Source organism: Ceratotherium simum, chromosome 16 (assembly GCF_057802395.1).
Source record: "Ceratotherium simum simum isolate JZ-2026a chromosome 16, ASM5780239v1, whole genome shotgun sequence".
Classification (NCBI taxonomy): domain Eukaryota; kingdom Metazoa; phylum Chordata; class Mammalia; order Perissodactyla; family Rhinocerotidae; genus Ceratotherium; species Ceratotherium simum.
In genome coordinates this window covers 2,893,693-2,909,115 of record NC_141915.1, presented here as the reverse complement: position 1 = coordinate 2,909,115, position 15,423 = coordinate 2,893,693, and the positions used below count along the sequence as shown (strand labels likewise).

Genomic DNA, 15,423 nt, shown 5'->3' with positions numbered 1-15,423 from the left:
CTAATGGATTACTGAGCCTGGAAAGTAGGTGACTGGGTGATTCTAGAGTGAATGGAACCAGCAGAGCTGCAAATAACTGGGATTTTTTTTTAGAAAAAGTAAGCCAAGGAGGTAATGAAATTAATGAAAAAGAGATAATCAACTCAACAGAAAGGCAATAGAGGAAAGGAGAGGATGAAAATTCCAGAAAAGTGTTTTCTCTGGAGATGTAGCACATGGTCTGGGCCTGGGGATAGAACATGGCAGAGAACCACTTGGGAGCCAAGCTGAGGGGAGAGAAGAGACCTGCTCACAGGGAGCTGTAGAAGAATAGAAGTTTCTATGCTGAGCCACAGCCGTTCATCTTTCTTCAACAGCGTTGGCTGTGTGGGGCCAGCCCTGTTAGTTGAGCTGCTGGGCAGGGAGGGAAGCATGGGTGTGGACCCAGCTGGATGGTTCTGGAGGTGTCAGGCAGCAGGGCACTTGCAGTGAAACTGGACCAAGTGTCACGATGTCAAGGCCAAAGAGCACCAAGGAGGAGACATCATGGGTGAGGACTCTCGAGTGTTCGTTAAATTAAAAGGAGGAAGTGAAGGAGGAAGCAAGCAAGATAGAGCTCCCGCCACTCTTCTGACGTCTCTATCCTTTTGATTCTTTCTCCAGGGAGAGGTTGTGCAGTATCTGCCTACGCATCTCTGGAGACACAGCAGCCCTTTTGTCATTAGAAAGCTCTCATCTGCAGAGGATATTGCTGCGCTATTATCCCTTGTAACTTAACCCTTTGGTCCTCGCCATGTAAAGCAAAGGGCGCTCCTTCCTATACTCGCCACTCTGATCTACTCTTCCAGGTCTCAGACCCTCAATTTCTTCAACAGAGGTAAAGAGTGGAAAGAATCATTAAAAAGTAAATTATTCCAAATTAGTCTCTAAATTTACATCAATTCCAGTTAAAATCCCATCAGGGTTTCTTTTTTTATTTGAACTTAAAATAGTTAAAAGTTCACCTGGAAGAACAAACAAGTAAGACAGCCAAGAAAATTTTGAGAAAGAGTAATAATGAGGTGTGTTTGCCCTGCCTGATTGAAAATACACTACACAGCTGTGGTAGATAAGGCCCCTACTTCGTAACCCATTCTCACCCACCGTAGGTGTTCCAGAAGGGTTAACACAAACAGTGGAAACAGACCTGAATGTGGTTCCTATGGCTCGTGTTGAATATTGATTAGATTGGGTAGGGCCACATGTTTTAAAATCTTAAAAAATAAGCAAAAGTTTTCAGACTTTATTTGGGAGATGATCTTAAATAGAGAAATAATGATTAAAGCAATAATATGAAAATCTGAATCTGAAAAGGAAAGGAATTCCAAGAAAACCCCAAAGTTATTTGCTTGAGAAACAAAAGGTTGGTTTCCATTCTCCCCTTTGCGGCAGATGTAAAAGAAGTAAAGTGTTCTGAGTTAACTATAGCTGCATAACAAACTACCCCAAAACTTAGTGGATTAGAATAACAGCAATGTTTATTTTGTTCACAAGTCTGCAATTTAGGCCCGACTCTTTTCTGCTCCAACATGTCTGGGGCCTCAAATGGCCAGAGGCTAGAACAGCTGGGGGGCTGGCTGGTCTCTCTCCAGATGGCCTCTGCACTGGGCTGACATGGGCTTCCGCACACCTCAGAAGCCTCAGGGTTCCCAGCGAGTGTTCCAGGAGGCCTGAGTAAAAGCTGAAGTCTTCTTGTTTAGCCTTGGGAGTCCTAAATGTCACTTCCTCCACATTCAAGCAAATTATTAAGGCCAGCTCAGATTCAAGAGGAGGAGAATTGGACTCCACCACTCAATTGGAAGATTTCAGAGAATCCGTAGCTGCCTTTAATCTAGCACATAAGGAAAAAAAAGTTAAGATCTCTAGCCTGCCATTCTGGCAAGTTCTTAATTGCTTCTTCCTTTCCTCATGTATAGACAGGTCTTTGCTTTTCTTCTTTAAAGGTTTTGGAAAAAAAGAAAGAGGATATTACCCCAGGATCTGTTCAACATAGAAACATACAATTATTAGGATTCTTATTCATTCATTACCTGGAAATCTGCATTGGCCTATTTTGTCTATATGTGATATCATTAATGTTTTTAATAACGTGTGTTATTTTTCCTAATTATAAAAGTAAATACATGATCATTGTACAAAAATTGGAAAACACACACAAAAAGAAGAAGAAAAATAATTAAGTTAAATGTCATGTCACCTAATTTGGTTCCTGTTTCTGGCCTGTTGAAATCTTTTTGGATTCTGAATCTATCCATTTGTTATTCTCTGTCCCTCCCAGATTTCCTCAACTAAGTCACTGATAATGTAGAAAATTACCGGACCAACCCTCTGGGTTGACATTTATCCAATAATTAGTGAAAAATGCTAATTATCTAGAACGTATTGCATATAGCAAACACATCAAAAACCAGAGCATCAGAGTTTTCCCATGAGTTTCACAGGAATGACTACTGCTCATAAAACCGAGTTATAGATTGTTTTTTATAAAAATTTTCAATAAAAAAAGTTTAGTTAGCTTAAAATAGACAACTGGGGTATTTCTAGTTCCTCATTCTGAACAATAATGCTGCAGTAAACATTCTTGTAGGTGTGTCTTTGGGCAGATGTGTGACTATTTCCTCAAAAATAAATGTGTAGATGTGAAATTACTGGGTCAAATCATATTTTCATTTTCTAAAAACATGCTTCCAAGTTGCCTACCTTGTACCAATTTATATTCCTATCAGCCAATATAAGAATACCCATTTCCCCGGGCCGGCCCCGTGGCTTGGTGGTTGAGTGCGCGCGCTCCGCTGCAGGCGGCCCGGGTTCAGATCCCAGGCGCACACCAACGCACCGCTTCTCTGGCCATGCTGGGGCCACGTCCCATATACAGCAACTAGAAGGATGTGCAACTATGACATACAACTATCTACTGGGGCTTTGGGGGAAAAATAAATAAAATTAAAAAAAAAAAAAAGAATACCCATTTCCCCACATCTGCATTAACTCTGAATTAACAGTGTTTTTAATTTTTGCCAATTTGATGAGTGAAAATATTTCACTATTTTTATTTTGTGGTGAGACTGAATACCTTTTTATATGTTTCCGAGCATGTATTTCCTCGTCAGTGCATTAGTGGTTCATTCCTCTGCCCATGTTTACTTGAGTTCTTTATCTCTTTCTTATTGATTATAGGAATATATCCTGGATATTAGTAATTTGCTATATATGTATATATGTTGTTTTTAATTTTTGTCATACAGAAAGTGAATTTTATGTAATCCATTTTCTCAATCCTTTCTTTTATGCTTTTTGCATTTTGTGCCTTAGATGGCTTTCTTTCCAAAGATTATAAACCTATTCATCTATATTCTAATAATGTTTAATTTTGGTTTTTAAATTTAGCCGTCTGGAACTTATCTGCAGGCAACTAACCTCCGAGAGGAGGGAAACTCATGAGGTGATCCCATGCTCACCAGCCCCCTGCTTGGGAACAGTCTCCATATCACAGTCAGAGAGCTGGAGTGTGATCTGAGACCCCAGTCCTCTGAGCTGAGGAGGCAGTGATCAGAGTGGGCAGCCAAAACAGTGACATTCTGTGGGATGGGGCATCAAAAAGGAAGAAGCAGTGCAGAGAGGGGACCCAGCAGTCCGTGCACGGGTCTCCGTGAGTCCATGGCTGAGGGCTAGACCACTCGAGGTTTACCGGATAGGCTGAGATTGGAACAGAGGTACTAGAATTGGATGGGGCTCGACATCTGCCAGAAGCAAGGAATGAACACGGAATCCATGTGCAGGGAAGGGAGCGTAGGCTGCATGTGTTGAGATTTCACGGGAACCCACTGATATGTGCATGTGCTCTTTGTGTTTTCTCACCAAATCTTCAAAGTAAGCATGGTCCCCCAGGGCTCTTCCTACACATGCCGAACCTTAGTGAGGAATGAGCTTCCTTTATCCTATATGATCTGTAAATGGTTACATTCCTTCCTCCCCCCAGAAAAACAACTTGGTCTGATTCTACAGCTGTGACAATAAAGACCTGTTAAAAAAAGCCCCAGAGGGGTCCCAGGAATGAGGGTGTTTAGGTCACCGTGTGCCCAGGACAGCTAGTTCCTGCAGCAGTGAACAGACTGCATTTTCTAATCAGTTTCCTGTCTTCTTCCCAGGAGCTTTGCCTTTTTTCTTTTTAACTTTTTTGAACTTTTCTTTTGGTGCACACAGAGTCAACCTATTCATAGAGATCTAATGAAGGAACCTAGAGGTCCTCAGAGAAGATGAAGTGCTGGGAATGAGGTCAGGCAGCCTTGGAATCCAGCTGTGTCCTCCCTGGAAGTTAGCACAGGTCGCAGTTCAGTACGTGCTCTGCAGCTTCTCTCCCCAGTGGTTAATGTTTTCACCAGATGTTGGTGTTTCCAGGCAACAAAAGGCAAATGAAGTGAACCTTCCAGAAGCAAATGCTGTGGGTTGTTGGGTTTTGCTTTGCTCTGTCCTGCTGTGTTATTTAGGAGTTCTGCCTCGACACTCACTCTGGTAGCACTTTGTCTACAGTCTCAACCACTCTGAGAGTATTCTAAAGAGTCACTAAAGTTAGTTTCTCTTCCCACGCACTCTTCAATGTATTCACTTTTGCGGCACTGAGGACAAAATGCTATATCTTACGAAATTTTCTTCTAAGCACTCTGAGAAACTTAACCTATTTTGGAGATGCTTGGAATGTTCCCTCTTTATATCTGAGACTTCCTTTCCCCAGAGTTTTCTCTCCCTCAGAAATATCTCTAAGGTGTTTACATCCTAGAGAAAGCTAAAAGATAATTTGCAGTGAGTAATTACCATTTATTTCCTTTGGAAAATAAGCAGCAAGGTTTTTTTTTGCTCATTGCTCTCCTTTTTCCCCCAGTTTAAATCTTATAGCGCATAAATTCCAGATTGTTAGCCTTCTTTTAACAGCCGCAGTTCAGCCCCTTAAGATGGTCAGGGTCTGTCTGTCTTCTCTGCTTCTCTCCCTCCCTCTCTCCCTCCCCTTCCCCTCTATCCCCTCCTCCCTCTCTCCTTCTTTTTTTTTTTTTTACTGAGGTATAACATGTAAGTGTACAGCTCGATGAATTTTCACAAAGTGAATATACCCATGTTATTAGAATCCAGGTCTGGAAACACAGCATTTCCAGCACCCAAGAATCCTCTTCATGCCCCCTTCTGGTTACTAACTTCCAGTCAAAGATAACAATTATCCTAGTCAATTTTATTCAGGAATAAATAACAAGGAAAATAATTGAAGATGTATCCTGTAGAATGCCTTGTTGGTCATGTTCCATTTTCCTCTAAGTTATTCTTTTGATGAACCCCTAAGATTCAGCTGAATGATAATTAGGAAAAGGAGGATATCATATTAACACCCCTTAGGGTATTTGTCTTATTATCTTCAATCTTTGTCCTAAGTCAGAGGCTGCATCTGTGAGCATTGAGGACTATTGTCCATCAGCTCAGCAAGACTCGCCACCTCCACCCCACCCCAGCCACTCTAAGGCCAAGCCAATCCTGATCATCCCTAACCAGAAATAAGGCTTTTCATCCCCATCCAGGGGTAGGGCCTGGAATAAGTACTTGCCTTGGTTCTTGGGATGCTCGGGACTGGCCCAGCCACCCATGTACCAGAAACTGCTGTCTTTCTGCCTGTTACCCAGTACATCAGTCCAGTTCATATGAGTACCTTCCTGCCGTGGTTTCCTTGACCTCTCTGGTCGCTACAATGGGACTGGATCTTAGCCCACTTTTCTGGGACCCACCTACCCTGCCTCGCTGCCCCCTGGATGCTTTTCTAGTCCAGAGAAACCAGCCACCCAGAGCCCTGGTGGACAGCGTGCTGCCATCGACATTCCTGAACTGTCCGCACGACCCCGTCCACAGGACCTCCTGGGTAGACTGTGCCGTCCCTGATGAAGCCCGGGGACCGCTTAATACTGCCTCTTTTTCCTGCTCAGCAAGGCCACCCTACTGCCGTTCTTATCTTCCCCTGCACCCCCGCGGGTCTGCCGATGAGCATCCAGCATCCCACTGGAATGCAGGCTGCAGCATTCTGTAGATGGGTCCACAGGTGAACAGTAATTCGAGTGATGTGGGTTTTCCAAAATGAAGGGAGAGAGATCCAATAAAGCATAAATCAACTCATCGCTCTCCGTGAATCCTGTGAAGAACATGAGCATTACCAAATTGTGCCGCACCACATCAGCGAACTCCTCGTTCACTAAAGTATACCTTATAGCTCACAACATATACCTCAGTGAGCAGGAACGCACTGCTTTTGTAGTAATGACAGCAACAGAAGCAACCACTGAGATTTGTATGGTGCTTTGCAGATTGATCTTCATCATCCTATTTGATATATCATAAATGTACACACATTTTTAACTTTTCAGACTGCTGTGTTGAGTTGGGAATTGTTGGTACTCTTGTTAAAATAGAATTACAGACAAATAGAATTATTTGACAGTAATTATCAGACAAATAGACAAATTACAGACAATTTCAAATGACATTCAGGGAACTAGAATTGGGGTTGTTCCACTCGGAGGTAAGAATAGTAAAGTTTTTGTTTGATAATGTTCTTGGAATGAATACAGTATTACGAATACTGCCCGTCTCTGCCCATGTCAGAACAATTCAGAGTCTTAGACATGGCCAGTGTAAGTTACATGAGAGAGAAGCATTTCCTGACCTAGATGTGGATTTGAGGACCTGACTCGATTTGAAATTTCCATAATTCCTTTTTGTTTTGTTTTTTTTTTGGTGAGGAAGACTAGCCCTAACCTAACATCCGATGCCAATCCTCCTCTTTTTGCTGAGGAAGACTGGCCCTGGGCTAACATCTGTGCCCATCTTCCTCTACTTTATATGGGACGCCGCCACAGCATGGCTTCACATGCGGTACATCGGTGCGTACCCAGGATCCGAACCTGCAAACCCTGGGCCGCCACAGCAGAGCGCACACACTTAACTGCTATGCCACTGGGCCGGCCCCCATAATTCCTTTTTTTAAAAGGTAGGACACTGCCTCCTTTTTCTTGTGTAATTTTTGCGTGGTCTTGCTGCTGAAGTGCAGGGGTCTGCATTACAGCGTGTCTCCCTTTCCCTTTTTTTTTTTTTTTTTTTTTGTGTGAGAAAGATCAGCCCTGAGCTAACATCTGTGCTAATCCTCCTCTTTTTTTTTTTTTTTTTGCTGAGGAAGACTGGCTCTGAGCAAACATCTATTGCCAATCCTCCTCCTTTTTTTCCTCCCCAAAGGCCCAGTAGATAGTTGTATGTCATAGCTGCACATCCTTCCAGTTGCTGTATGTAGGATGCGGCCTCAGCATGGCTGGAGAAGCGGTGCGTTGGTGTGTGTCCGGGATCCGAACCTGGGCCGCCAGCAGTGGAGCGCGCGCACTTAACCGCTAAGCCATGGAGCCGGCCTGAGTGTCTCCCTTTCCTAAAGGGGCCGCGGGCTGTGGTCTGTCCTGGAGCGTCTGGGCTCTCTGAGCTCTCATCAGGTTGTCAGTCGTTTTGATTGATTTTTCAACCCTGGCTTTGATCTCACCAGATTTTACTCTCAACTTAGTACTCATTTACAGAGTAATACATTTAATAGATGAAAAGCTGTTCTTCATTGGCATTCAGTTGACTAAAATACTGGGCTCTTTCTTGATTTTGTGCGATGGATGGCATCATCACTCCTCTGGGTCCATTTGGCCTCTCAAAATGCTTCTGGAGATTGTGCAGATGAAGAAAAATGGTGTTTTGTATCTTAAATGCTACAAGAGATAAGAGTGTAAAATGTTCTCATGTTCTAGGAAAAGAAAGATTTATCAAGTATTAGAAGCTTTAGGCGTACAGTAAATTTGTGAAGGAAGGAAGGCAGGGAGGGAGGGAGGAAGAAAAGAAAGAAGAAGGGAGGAAGCAGCTCAGCAAGCAGGACCTGCTTCGCAGTCAGAGGAACTGGAGTTGACCCTGACTCCGTACCAGCAGTATTTCTCATCTGTAAAATGGGTATGACCCTACTTACCGGGCGTAGTTGTTCTGAGAATTGAATGAGCAAATGCACAGTGACAGGCACACTGTAGACACTCAGCAAATGTCACTCCCTCACCACCCCCATTTTGGGAGCTTTATATTCAAGGGGGCTCGTATTTAAGGGCCCCCCCTTAATTCATCTCCATCATTGAGAATTTGGCCTTCGGTTTCAAACGTGCCTTTCTAATGGAAACACCACCTCCTGCCGCCTCAGTTTCTTTACTGTGAAGTGAGGCACGCATCAGCGTTTCGGGAAGGACACCCCCGTGCTGTGCCGGCCCCGTTTACGCAGATGCCTAGTGCTCACCATGAACAGTCACCGTCAACAGTGTGCCTGGAAATGAAGTCTGCCGTTCCTCCGCCAGGTCACAAGCACCGTGAGAGATGGCTTTGGAGGTGGGGTCTCAGACGACCTCTGCATGGCAAAGAAAGGATGGGAATTCAATCTCCATAAGAGCAGCATGCCTTGTTTTCCCCGAGGCTGGCCCGCCCTGCTCCTTGCCTCCCCTTCCCGGGCCTCATGTCCACAACATCTGGTTTGAATGCCTGAGACTTTGCATGAACTGGATAGGTCATGGCCCTGCCTGTTTCTTTCCTCTGCTTTTTTAACATACAAACCTCTTCAGAAAATATAAAATCGAAGTGTTTCCCATTTCTAAAGCAGCATCCAGGCCTCATCAGGTAGCCTCAGAGAGACTTTTTGAAGCCAAAAATCCAAATGTTCAGCTTACCAGGAGTCCTGGCTATTGCACATTCAACCTGAAAACTGAGACGGGGCCCCTTCAAATAAGGGCATTCTCAAACTTTGATGTAACACTGATACTTAGCAGCTCGTGAAGTGTGGCCGTGCTTGAGTCATGAAAACCAGGGAAGAGGCATGTTATGGTTGTCGTTGCTCTCAGCCGGATAGCCTTCCCTGGGTGAATGTAATTGCAAAGCAGACTGGAGACCACCACGTACTCCTGAAAGCTGGGGCTCTAGGGGGAGTTCTAGGGTCCCCCTGGGTCATGCTGGACTCCCGCGAGAAGGGAGAAGAGATTTGATGGAAACAGCCATAAGTTGGGGACTTGGGTTCCTGGCGTGTCCGTCGTCCAGGTGAACCACGTGTGTGAGTTCCTCCGGCCTCAGTTTCTTTATTGTAAAATGAGGCACTTGACGTACCTCATCACTAAGGGCCAAGCTAGCTCGAACTAACACTGAGAAAAACCGAGATTAAAAGCTCAAGAGATTACCGGCGATTTGCTTCCCAGACCCTCAGGAAACCTCGCAGGAAACATGTTATACCATATTTTATTACACATTTCCGCCAGCGTATGTTCTTCAGAACTTCTCGACACTTTGAGAAGAATTCCGTCGTCTCCCTCCCCTGCTCCAGGTTAACCCCATGCCGTGTTCCTCTTCACCCTTCCTCTCCTTTCAAACTGCCGTTGCTCCCGCTGGAAACACTCGGAGTCGCCTTTCCAGGGCGCCAGTTAAACTGCCGCCTCCTTGCACTCGGCCGAGCAGAGGGAGGGGGAAGTAGTCAGCGTCCACTTCCCCAGCAAGAGCCGGCTCTTCACCGCCCCTCTTCACCTCCCAGCCTTGCTGGCTTCCTGCTTCCCAGGATGGGGTGTTCTGAGGAGGAGGACCTCCCTGCCTCCCTCCACCCGCAGTGGCTGTGGGGAGATGGCAGGAAGGAGCCCCACGCTTGCCCGAGTCCTCTCATCGCACCAGAAGTGCTCAGAACACAGACCTAAACTCAGCAGAGTCCTAGATGTGTACGCTTGTGAGTCCCTCGCGCGGCCCGCTCACAGGCTATCTCAGTACCTTTAAGCAGCCACTGTGTAAACAACCCAAGCGTTAAGGAATTAGTGAGCTTTGGAACCTGACGTTTCATCTGGGACAAGCTTTGTGAACCAGGGGAGAAAACCCTGTTAGGATGAGCAGCGTCAGGGAGAAAGAGGCAGGTGGGGGACAGGCGTGAGCATCTAAGAGGTGGAGGTGCCCCGGAGCTACCAGGGGCCCCACCTGAGCCGTCAGAAGCCGTCTTCTCCGTGGGCTGCCATGTAAAGTTGGATTTTGGTTGCCGTATCACTATTTACCAAGCAGCTGCCGGGGTCCCCGGCAGGAAAAGGAGGAGCTCCTTTTCCCCCCTGAAGCCTCATTATCCCTGAGTGTTTGGTGTGCTAGCACGGAGACTGTTGAGTGTGAAGGGTTTTCCCTCCGAGGAGCCCCTCAAGTTGTGGGGAGAAGAGTGTAGTAGCAGGAACAAGCCGCAAGACCAGCCATGTGGGTCCTTAAGATCTTCTTGTTTTGTCTTGGCCTACCCGTTGTTAATTGGGGTTATACGAGATGCTGTCATATAATGATGATGTCGTGTGGTGATGATTCCTCCTTGGTCAAATAAGGCCGGGAGTGCTGGATAGACAAAGCTAACCAGGTGGGTTCATTTGAGAATAAGATGTCTCAGAGCCTTTAATATACCGGAGGGTGGGCAGAAATTCCCTAGAGTTTTAAGCACAGAAGCCTTTTTTTCATGCTGTTCTGTGAGTGGATTTGGGTAACATCAGGCCATTCCTGGCACCAAAATTAAATGTACTCCCAGCAGACTTGTGTAGTTTCTTTTTTTTTTTTTTTGTGAGGAAGACCGGCCCTGAGCTAACATCTATTGCCAATCCTCCTCCTTTTTTTTTCCCCAAAGCTCCAGTAGATAGTTGTACATCATACTTGCACATCCTTCTAGTTGCAGTATGTGGGACGTGGCCTCAGCATGGCTGGAGAAGCGGTGCGTCAGTGCGCGCCCGGGATCCCAACCCGGGCCACCAGTAGCAGAGCGCACGCACTTAACCGCTAAGCCACGGGGCCGGCCCTGTGTAGTTTCTTATCTTGCCTTCTGCAAACCCAGAGATGGATACCCATCGTCACACAGTCTCATTCATATTCTGTGACTTTGCAGAGTTTGGTGATTAACACTCCTTTTCCCCCTGCAGAACATTGATATCACCAATTTCAGCAGCAGCTGGAGTGATGGCTTGGCGTTCTGTGCTCTCCTCCATACCTACCTGCCTGCCCACATCCCGTACCAGGAGCTGAACAGTCAGGAGAAAGTAAGTCACGTGCCTGGTCACCTCTCATTGTTCTCTAGCAGACACAGGGGAATTCCTAATTATACTTCTACATCCCAATGGGGATGGGGTTCATAGACTTAAAGAGGAAATTAAGATATTGATACCAGCCACAGATAACTACTGAGTGTATGACTACCCTGTAGAATCCCACCCTCGGCAAATACTTCTCAGTTTCCCTTCTCAGTATACACCCCTTGTTACCTAGAAAAACACAGTGAAGACCAGTTTACTGTGGCTCTGAGAAGTTCCTATCACCCATTTTCCAGAGAAAGCCCTGAATCTCACCTTCATGGTGTCGAGACCTTGGTCAGCATTTTTCAAAGTCTTTTCCAAAGAACCAGCAAGCATCACCAAAAGAGTTCCCTGCTCAAATAAGCTTGGGAAACTGTACATTATATCACATATTTAAAGATTCACACTAATGAACGCTCGTTAGCACAGTAAAGACTTCAAAAAGTCCTTTATTAAAGAAACTTGTGTGACTCTGTTTAACCCAACATATATCAGATCCACAGAACCTTCTTTTTTTAATATAATCTCCTATAACGAGAGTTGGCAAACTTCTTCTGTTAAGGGCCAAATGGTAGACTTTGTGTGTCTGTCACACTACTCAGCTCTACCTTGTAGTGCTAAAGCGGCCTTGATGATGCAAACAGATGGGCATGCTGTATTCCAATAAAACTTTATTTTAAAAAACAGTCTGTAGGCCAGAGGTGGCCCCCGGGCTGTAGTTTGCCAGACCCTGACCCAGAACATTCTACAAAATCGTATTCCACAGAGTGTACTTTGGAAAGTGCCGTGCCAGGCCTTGCACTCTTTCACTCAACAGCTGTTTCTTGCCAAGCATCATGCGCAGAAATAGAGACAACAGTGAACAATGTAGACATGTTCTTTGCTGTCATGACATAGACAGACAGTAAACAAGTGAGTAAACCTATAACAAGTAATATTATAAATAAGTAATTGTAAACTGTGGAAGAGCTGTGAGAGAAACACAGTGCTGTGACGGTGAATGGGGCGGGATCTAGTTTAGACCGGGAAGACTGAGAAGGTCTTTCTGAGGAGGTGATACTTAAGCTGATGTCTGAAGAACAAACACGAAGGAGCCAGCCGTGCAAAGAGCTAAGGGGAGCTTTCCAGGGTGAGGGAGCAGCCGGAGCAAGGGAACACCAGGTGCAGCTGAGGATGGGAAGGAAGGCCAGCTGGCTGCAGTGCAGTGAGAGGGGAAGCGTGGCCTGTGATGATGCCCGGGGTCCAGACCTGCCGGCCTTCCACAGATGACTCTGGCAGGCAGTCCCGCCACACTTCCTCCACGCACAGTGGCAAGTCACTGAAGGATTCTGACCGTGGAGAGACGTGATTCGTGTTTTCAAAGATCTGTCTGGCTGTTATGTGGGGAAAAAAATGAATTGGAAAGGGAACAAGAGGGAAAGAGGAGCTGCCAGTTGGGAGGCTGTTGCAGTAGAGGGCATGAGAGCCCGCTTTCCCTGGCTTCTCCCGTTAGCTGGCTCTCAGGGGGCAGCGTCATAGACGGAAGACTGGACTTAGTGACTCATTGGTTGTAGAGGAGGAGAAAAGGAAAGAGTCAAAGACGACCCCAGCTGTCCAGCTGGTGGGACCATTTTCTGAGACGGGGAAGGAATAGAAATGTTTGAAAGTTCTGTTTTGATGATCCCACACTAGGATTTAAATACAGTCCAAAGAATGGTCCTGGCACTGATGGTGAGAATAACTGAACAAACTGATGTAATTTTTTGGAGTGTGTATTAGTCAGAATACTCCAGAGAAATGGAACAGAGAGACTTGTATTAAGGAATTAGCTCACACAACTGTGGAGGCTGACAAATCCAAAATTTGCAGGGCAGGCTGGCAGTCTTAAGAATCAAACTGTTGCTACAGTTTGAGTCTGAAGGCAGTCTGCTGGCAGAATTCCCTCTTCTTGGGAAGTGATGAGTCTTTCTTCTATTGAGGCCTTCAACTGATTGGATGAGGCCCACCCACATTATGGAGGGTCATTTGCTTTACCCAGAGTCATCTGACTTAAACATTAATCTCATCTTAAAAATACCTTCACAGAAACATCTAGAATAATGTTTGGCGAAATATCCAGGTACTATGGCCCAACCAAGTTGACACATAAAATTAACCATCACAGAGTGTATTAAAATTTCCGAGCACTTTTCCGTGTGGTGCTTTGTAATCTGTGAAGTGGCCTGGACAGGATTATTAAACATTTGGAAAACAAAAAAACAACAAAAAAAGTGTTCTGTTGTGAATCGTGTTAAGTCTGAGATGTGTGTGAAGTATGCAGGTGGCAATGTCAGGCAGGCAGTCGGACAGCAAGTCTGGAGTTCAGCAGGGAGAGCAGAGCTAGAAACACAGAGTTGAGGGTCATGGGTGAAAAGATCAGCACTGTTGAATTGAATTGAAAGGATGGAAATGCTCTACATCTGTGCTGTCCAGTGTGGTAGCCACTAGCCACATGGGCTGTTGATGGAATGTGGCTAGTGTGACTAAAAATTGAATTTTTAATTTTAATTACTTCTATTTTAAATAGCTGCATGTTGTGAGTGGCTACTGCGTTGCACAGGGCAGGTGCAGATGGTATCTAAACCCGTGAGAGTGAAGCTCACCCAGGCCCTGGTCCTAAGGGAAGCTCTCAGGAGAAACCCAATCCGTGTGGCTCCTTGCTCTGAGCACTGCACTCGCACACTTCTGTGAAGAGACGGGGCTTCCCACGCCTGCCAATTCTGCAACAGCAGCTGGTGTCCTACAGTTTAACTCAGTTCTGACACTGTCTACCTGGAGATAGCGTTAGGTCCTACAGGCTAGGGGCTCAGTCCCATGAGACTGCCCCTGCTTCAGACACCAATCCAAGTCCAGATTGTCACCTGTGCTTCCGCCCCACCAGCTGTAAATCAGAGGGTCCCACGACCTCCTCGGGTTTGGTGAATTTGCTAGAGCAGCTCACGGAACTCAGGAAAACAGTTTACTTACTAGATTAACAGTTTATTACAAAGAATTTGAATGAACAGCCAGATGAGGAGATACATAGGGTGAGGTCTGGAAGGATCCCGAGCACAGGAGCTTCTGTCCCCTTGGAGTTTGGGGTGCCCCACCCTCTCGGCACATGAACGTGTTCACCGACCCAGAAGCTCTCTGAACCGTGTCCTTTTGGGGTTTTATGGAGGCTTCATTATATAGGCATGATTGATTAAATCATCGGACCCTGGTGATTGATTCACCCTGCAGCCCCTCTCCCCTCCCCAAGGTTGGGGGAGTGGGACTGAACATTCCAACTCTCTAATCACAGGGAAGGTTCCCCTGGCAACCAGCCCCCATCCTTAGGTTTTCTAGGGGCTTTGGAAAAATCACCTCAATTACGTAAACTTGGGTGTGGTTGAAACGGGTTTGTTATGAATAACAAAAAAACGTCTATTTCACCTTTATTGCTCTGAAGACATTTCTAGAACCAAGGACAAAAACCAAATAGTAGTACAAAAGATGCCCCTGTGGCTCTTATATAGGAAATTTCAAGGGTTTTAGGAGCTCTGTGCCAGGAACAATGGATGAAGACCAAATATCTGTTTCTTATTAAAAAGCACAAATCACAGGCGCAGAGAGAAGACCAAGGAACAAACCTGAGGGCTCCAGTTTTTTGTTGTCTGGGTAGAGGAGGATGACCAGCAGAGGGGACCAGGAAGGAGCAGCCAGAGAGGGGGACACAGGCCGGGAGGGTGTGGTGTCTGGGGGTCCACGCTGCCGGGGCATCGTGCCCCTCACAGGCCAAGCCCGCATCCAACCGTGTCCTTTCCGTCCGCTCCCTTCCCACCCGCTTCATTTCTCAGGCTCTGCCTCTTCCGTGGGATGTTAGAAAGATAATTAAGTAGTGGGCATAAAACAATTCAGAATCATCAGAAGATCTGACTAAAACTAGTAAGGCTAAGTGTAAGCATGGATGCACACGCTGTCTCAAACAGGGATCTTCCCGAGGGAGGGAAATGTTTGTCTGCAGTCACGCAAACACACCGAGGCTCTTTGTCCTTGAATCAATAGATCTCTTGGGAAATAATGGGCCTAATGGGCCTAAAAGTGTTTGCCTTCACACTCTGAATCGTGAGCACTGCATCCCGATGACTGAAACGCTGCTGTCCTGCTCCAGACGGGGTGAGCCCCGCCCGGCACTGCCCGGTGACTGGCCCGGAGAGGGAGTGCGGGACACCAGACGTCAGGTCACCCCTTCCTCCCGTCCTTGTGGTACCGGGCCTGTGTT

General features: G+C 46.1%; 1 protein-coding gene across 4 annotated transcripts in view; it reads left to right on the top strand.

Annotated features, from left to right (window-relative positions):
• The window catches only part of SPECC1 (sperm antigen with calponin homology and coiled-coil domains 1), a 268,607-nt gene that overhangs the window by 237,548 nt on the left and 15,636 nt on the right, over window positions 1-15,423 (top strand). For 3 of the 4 annotated variants that reach the window (XM_087440379.1, XM_014789480.2, XM_087440381.1), the window contains one exon: window positions 11,013-11,129. The exons of the other annotated variant lie outside the window; for it this stretch is intronic. In XM_087440379.1, the coding sequence (XP_087296505.1) occupies window positions 11,013-11,129 (117 nt within the window). The remainder of the gene's footprint in view (window positions 1-11,012; window positions 11,130-15,423) is intronic. 4 annotated transcript variants of the gene reach the window in all.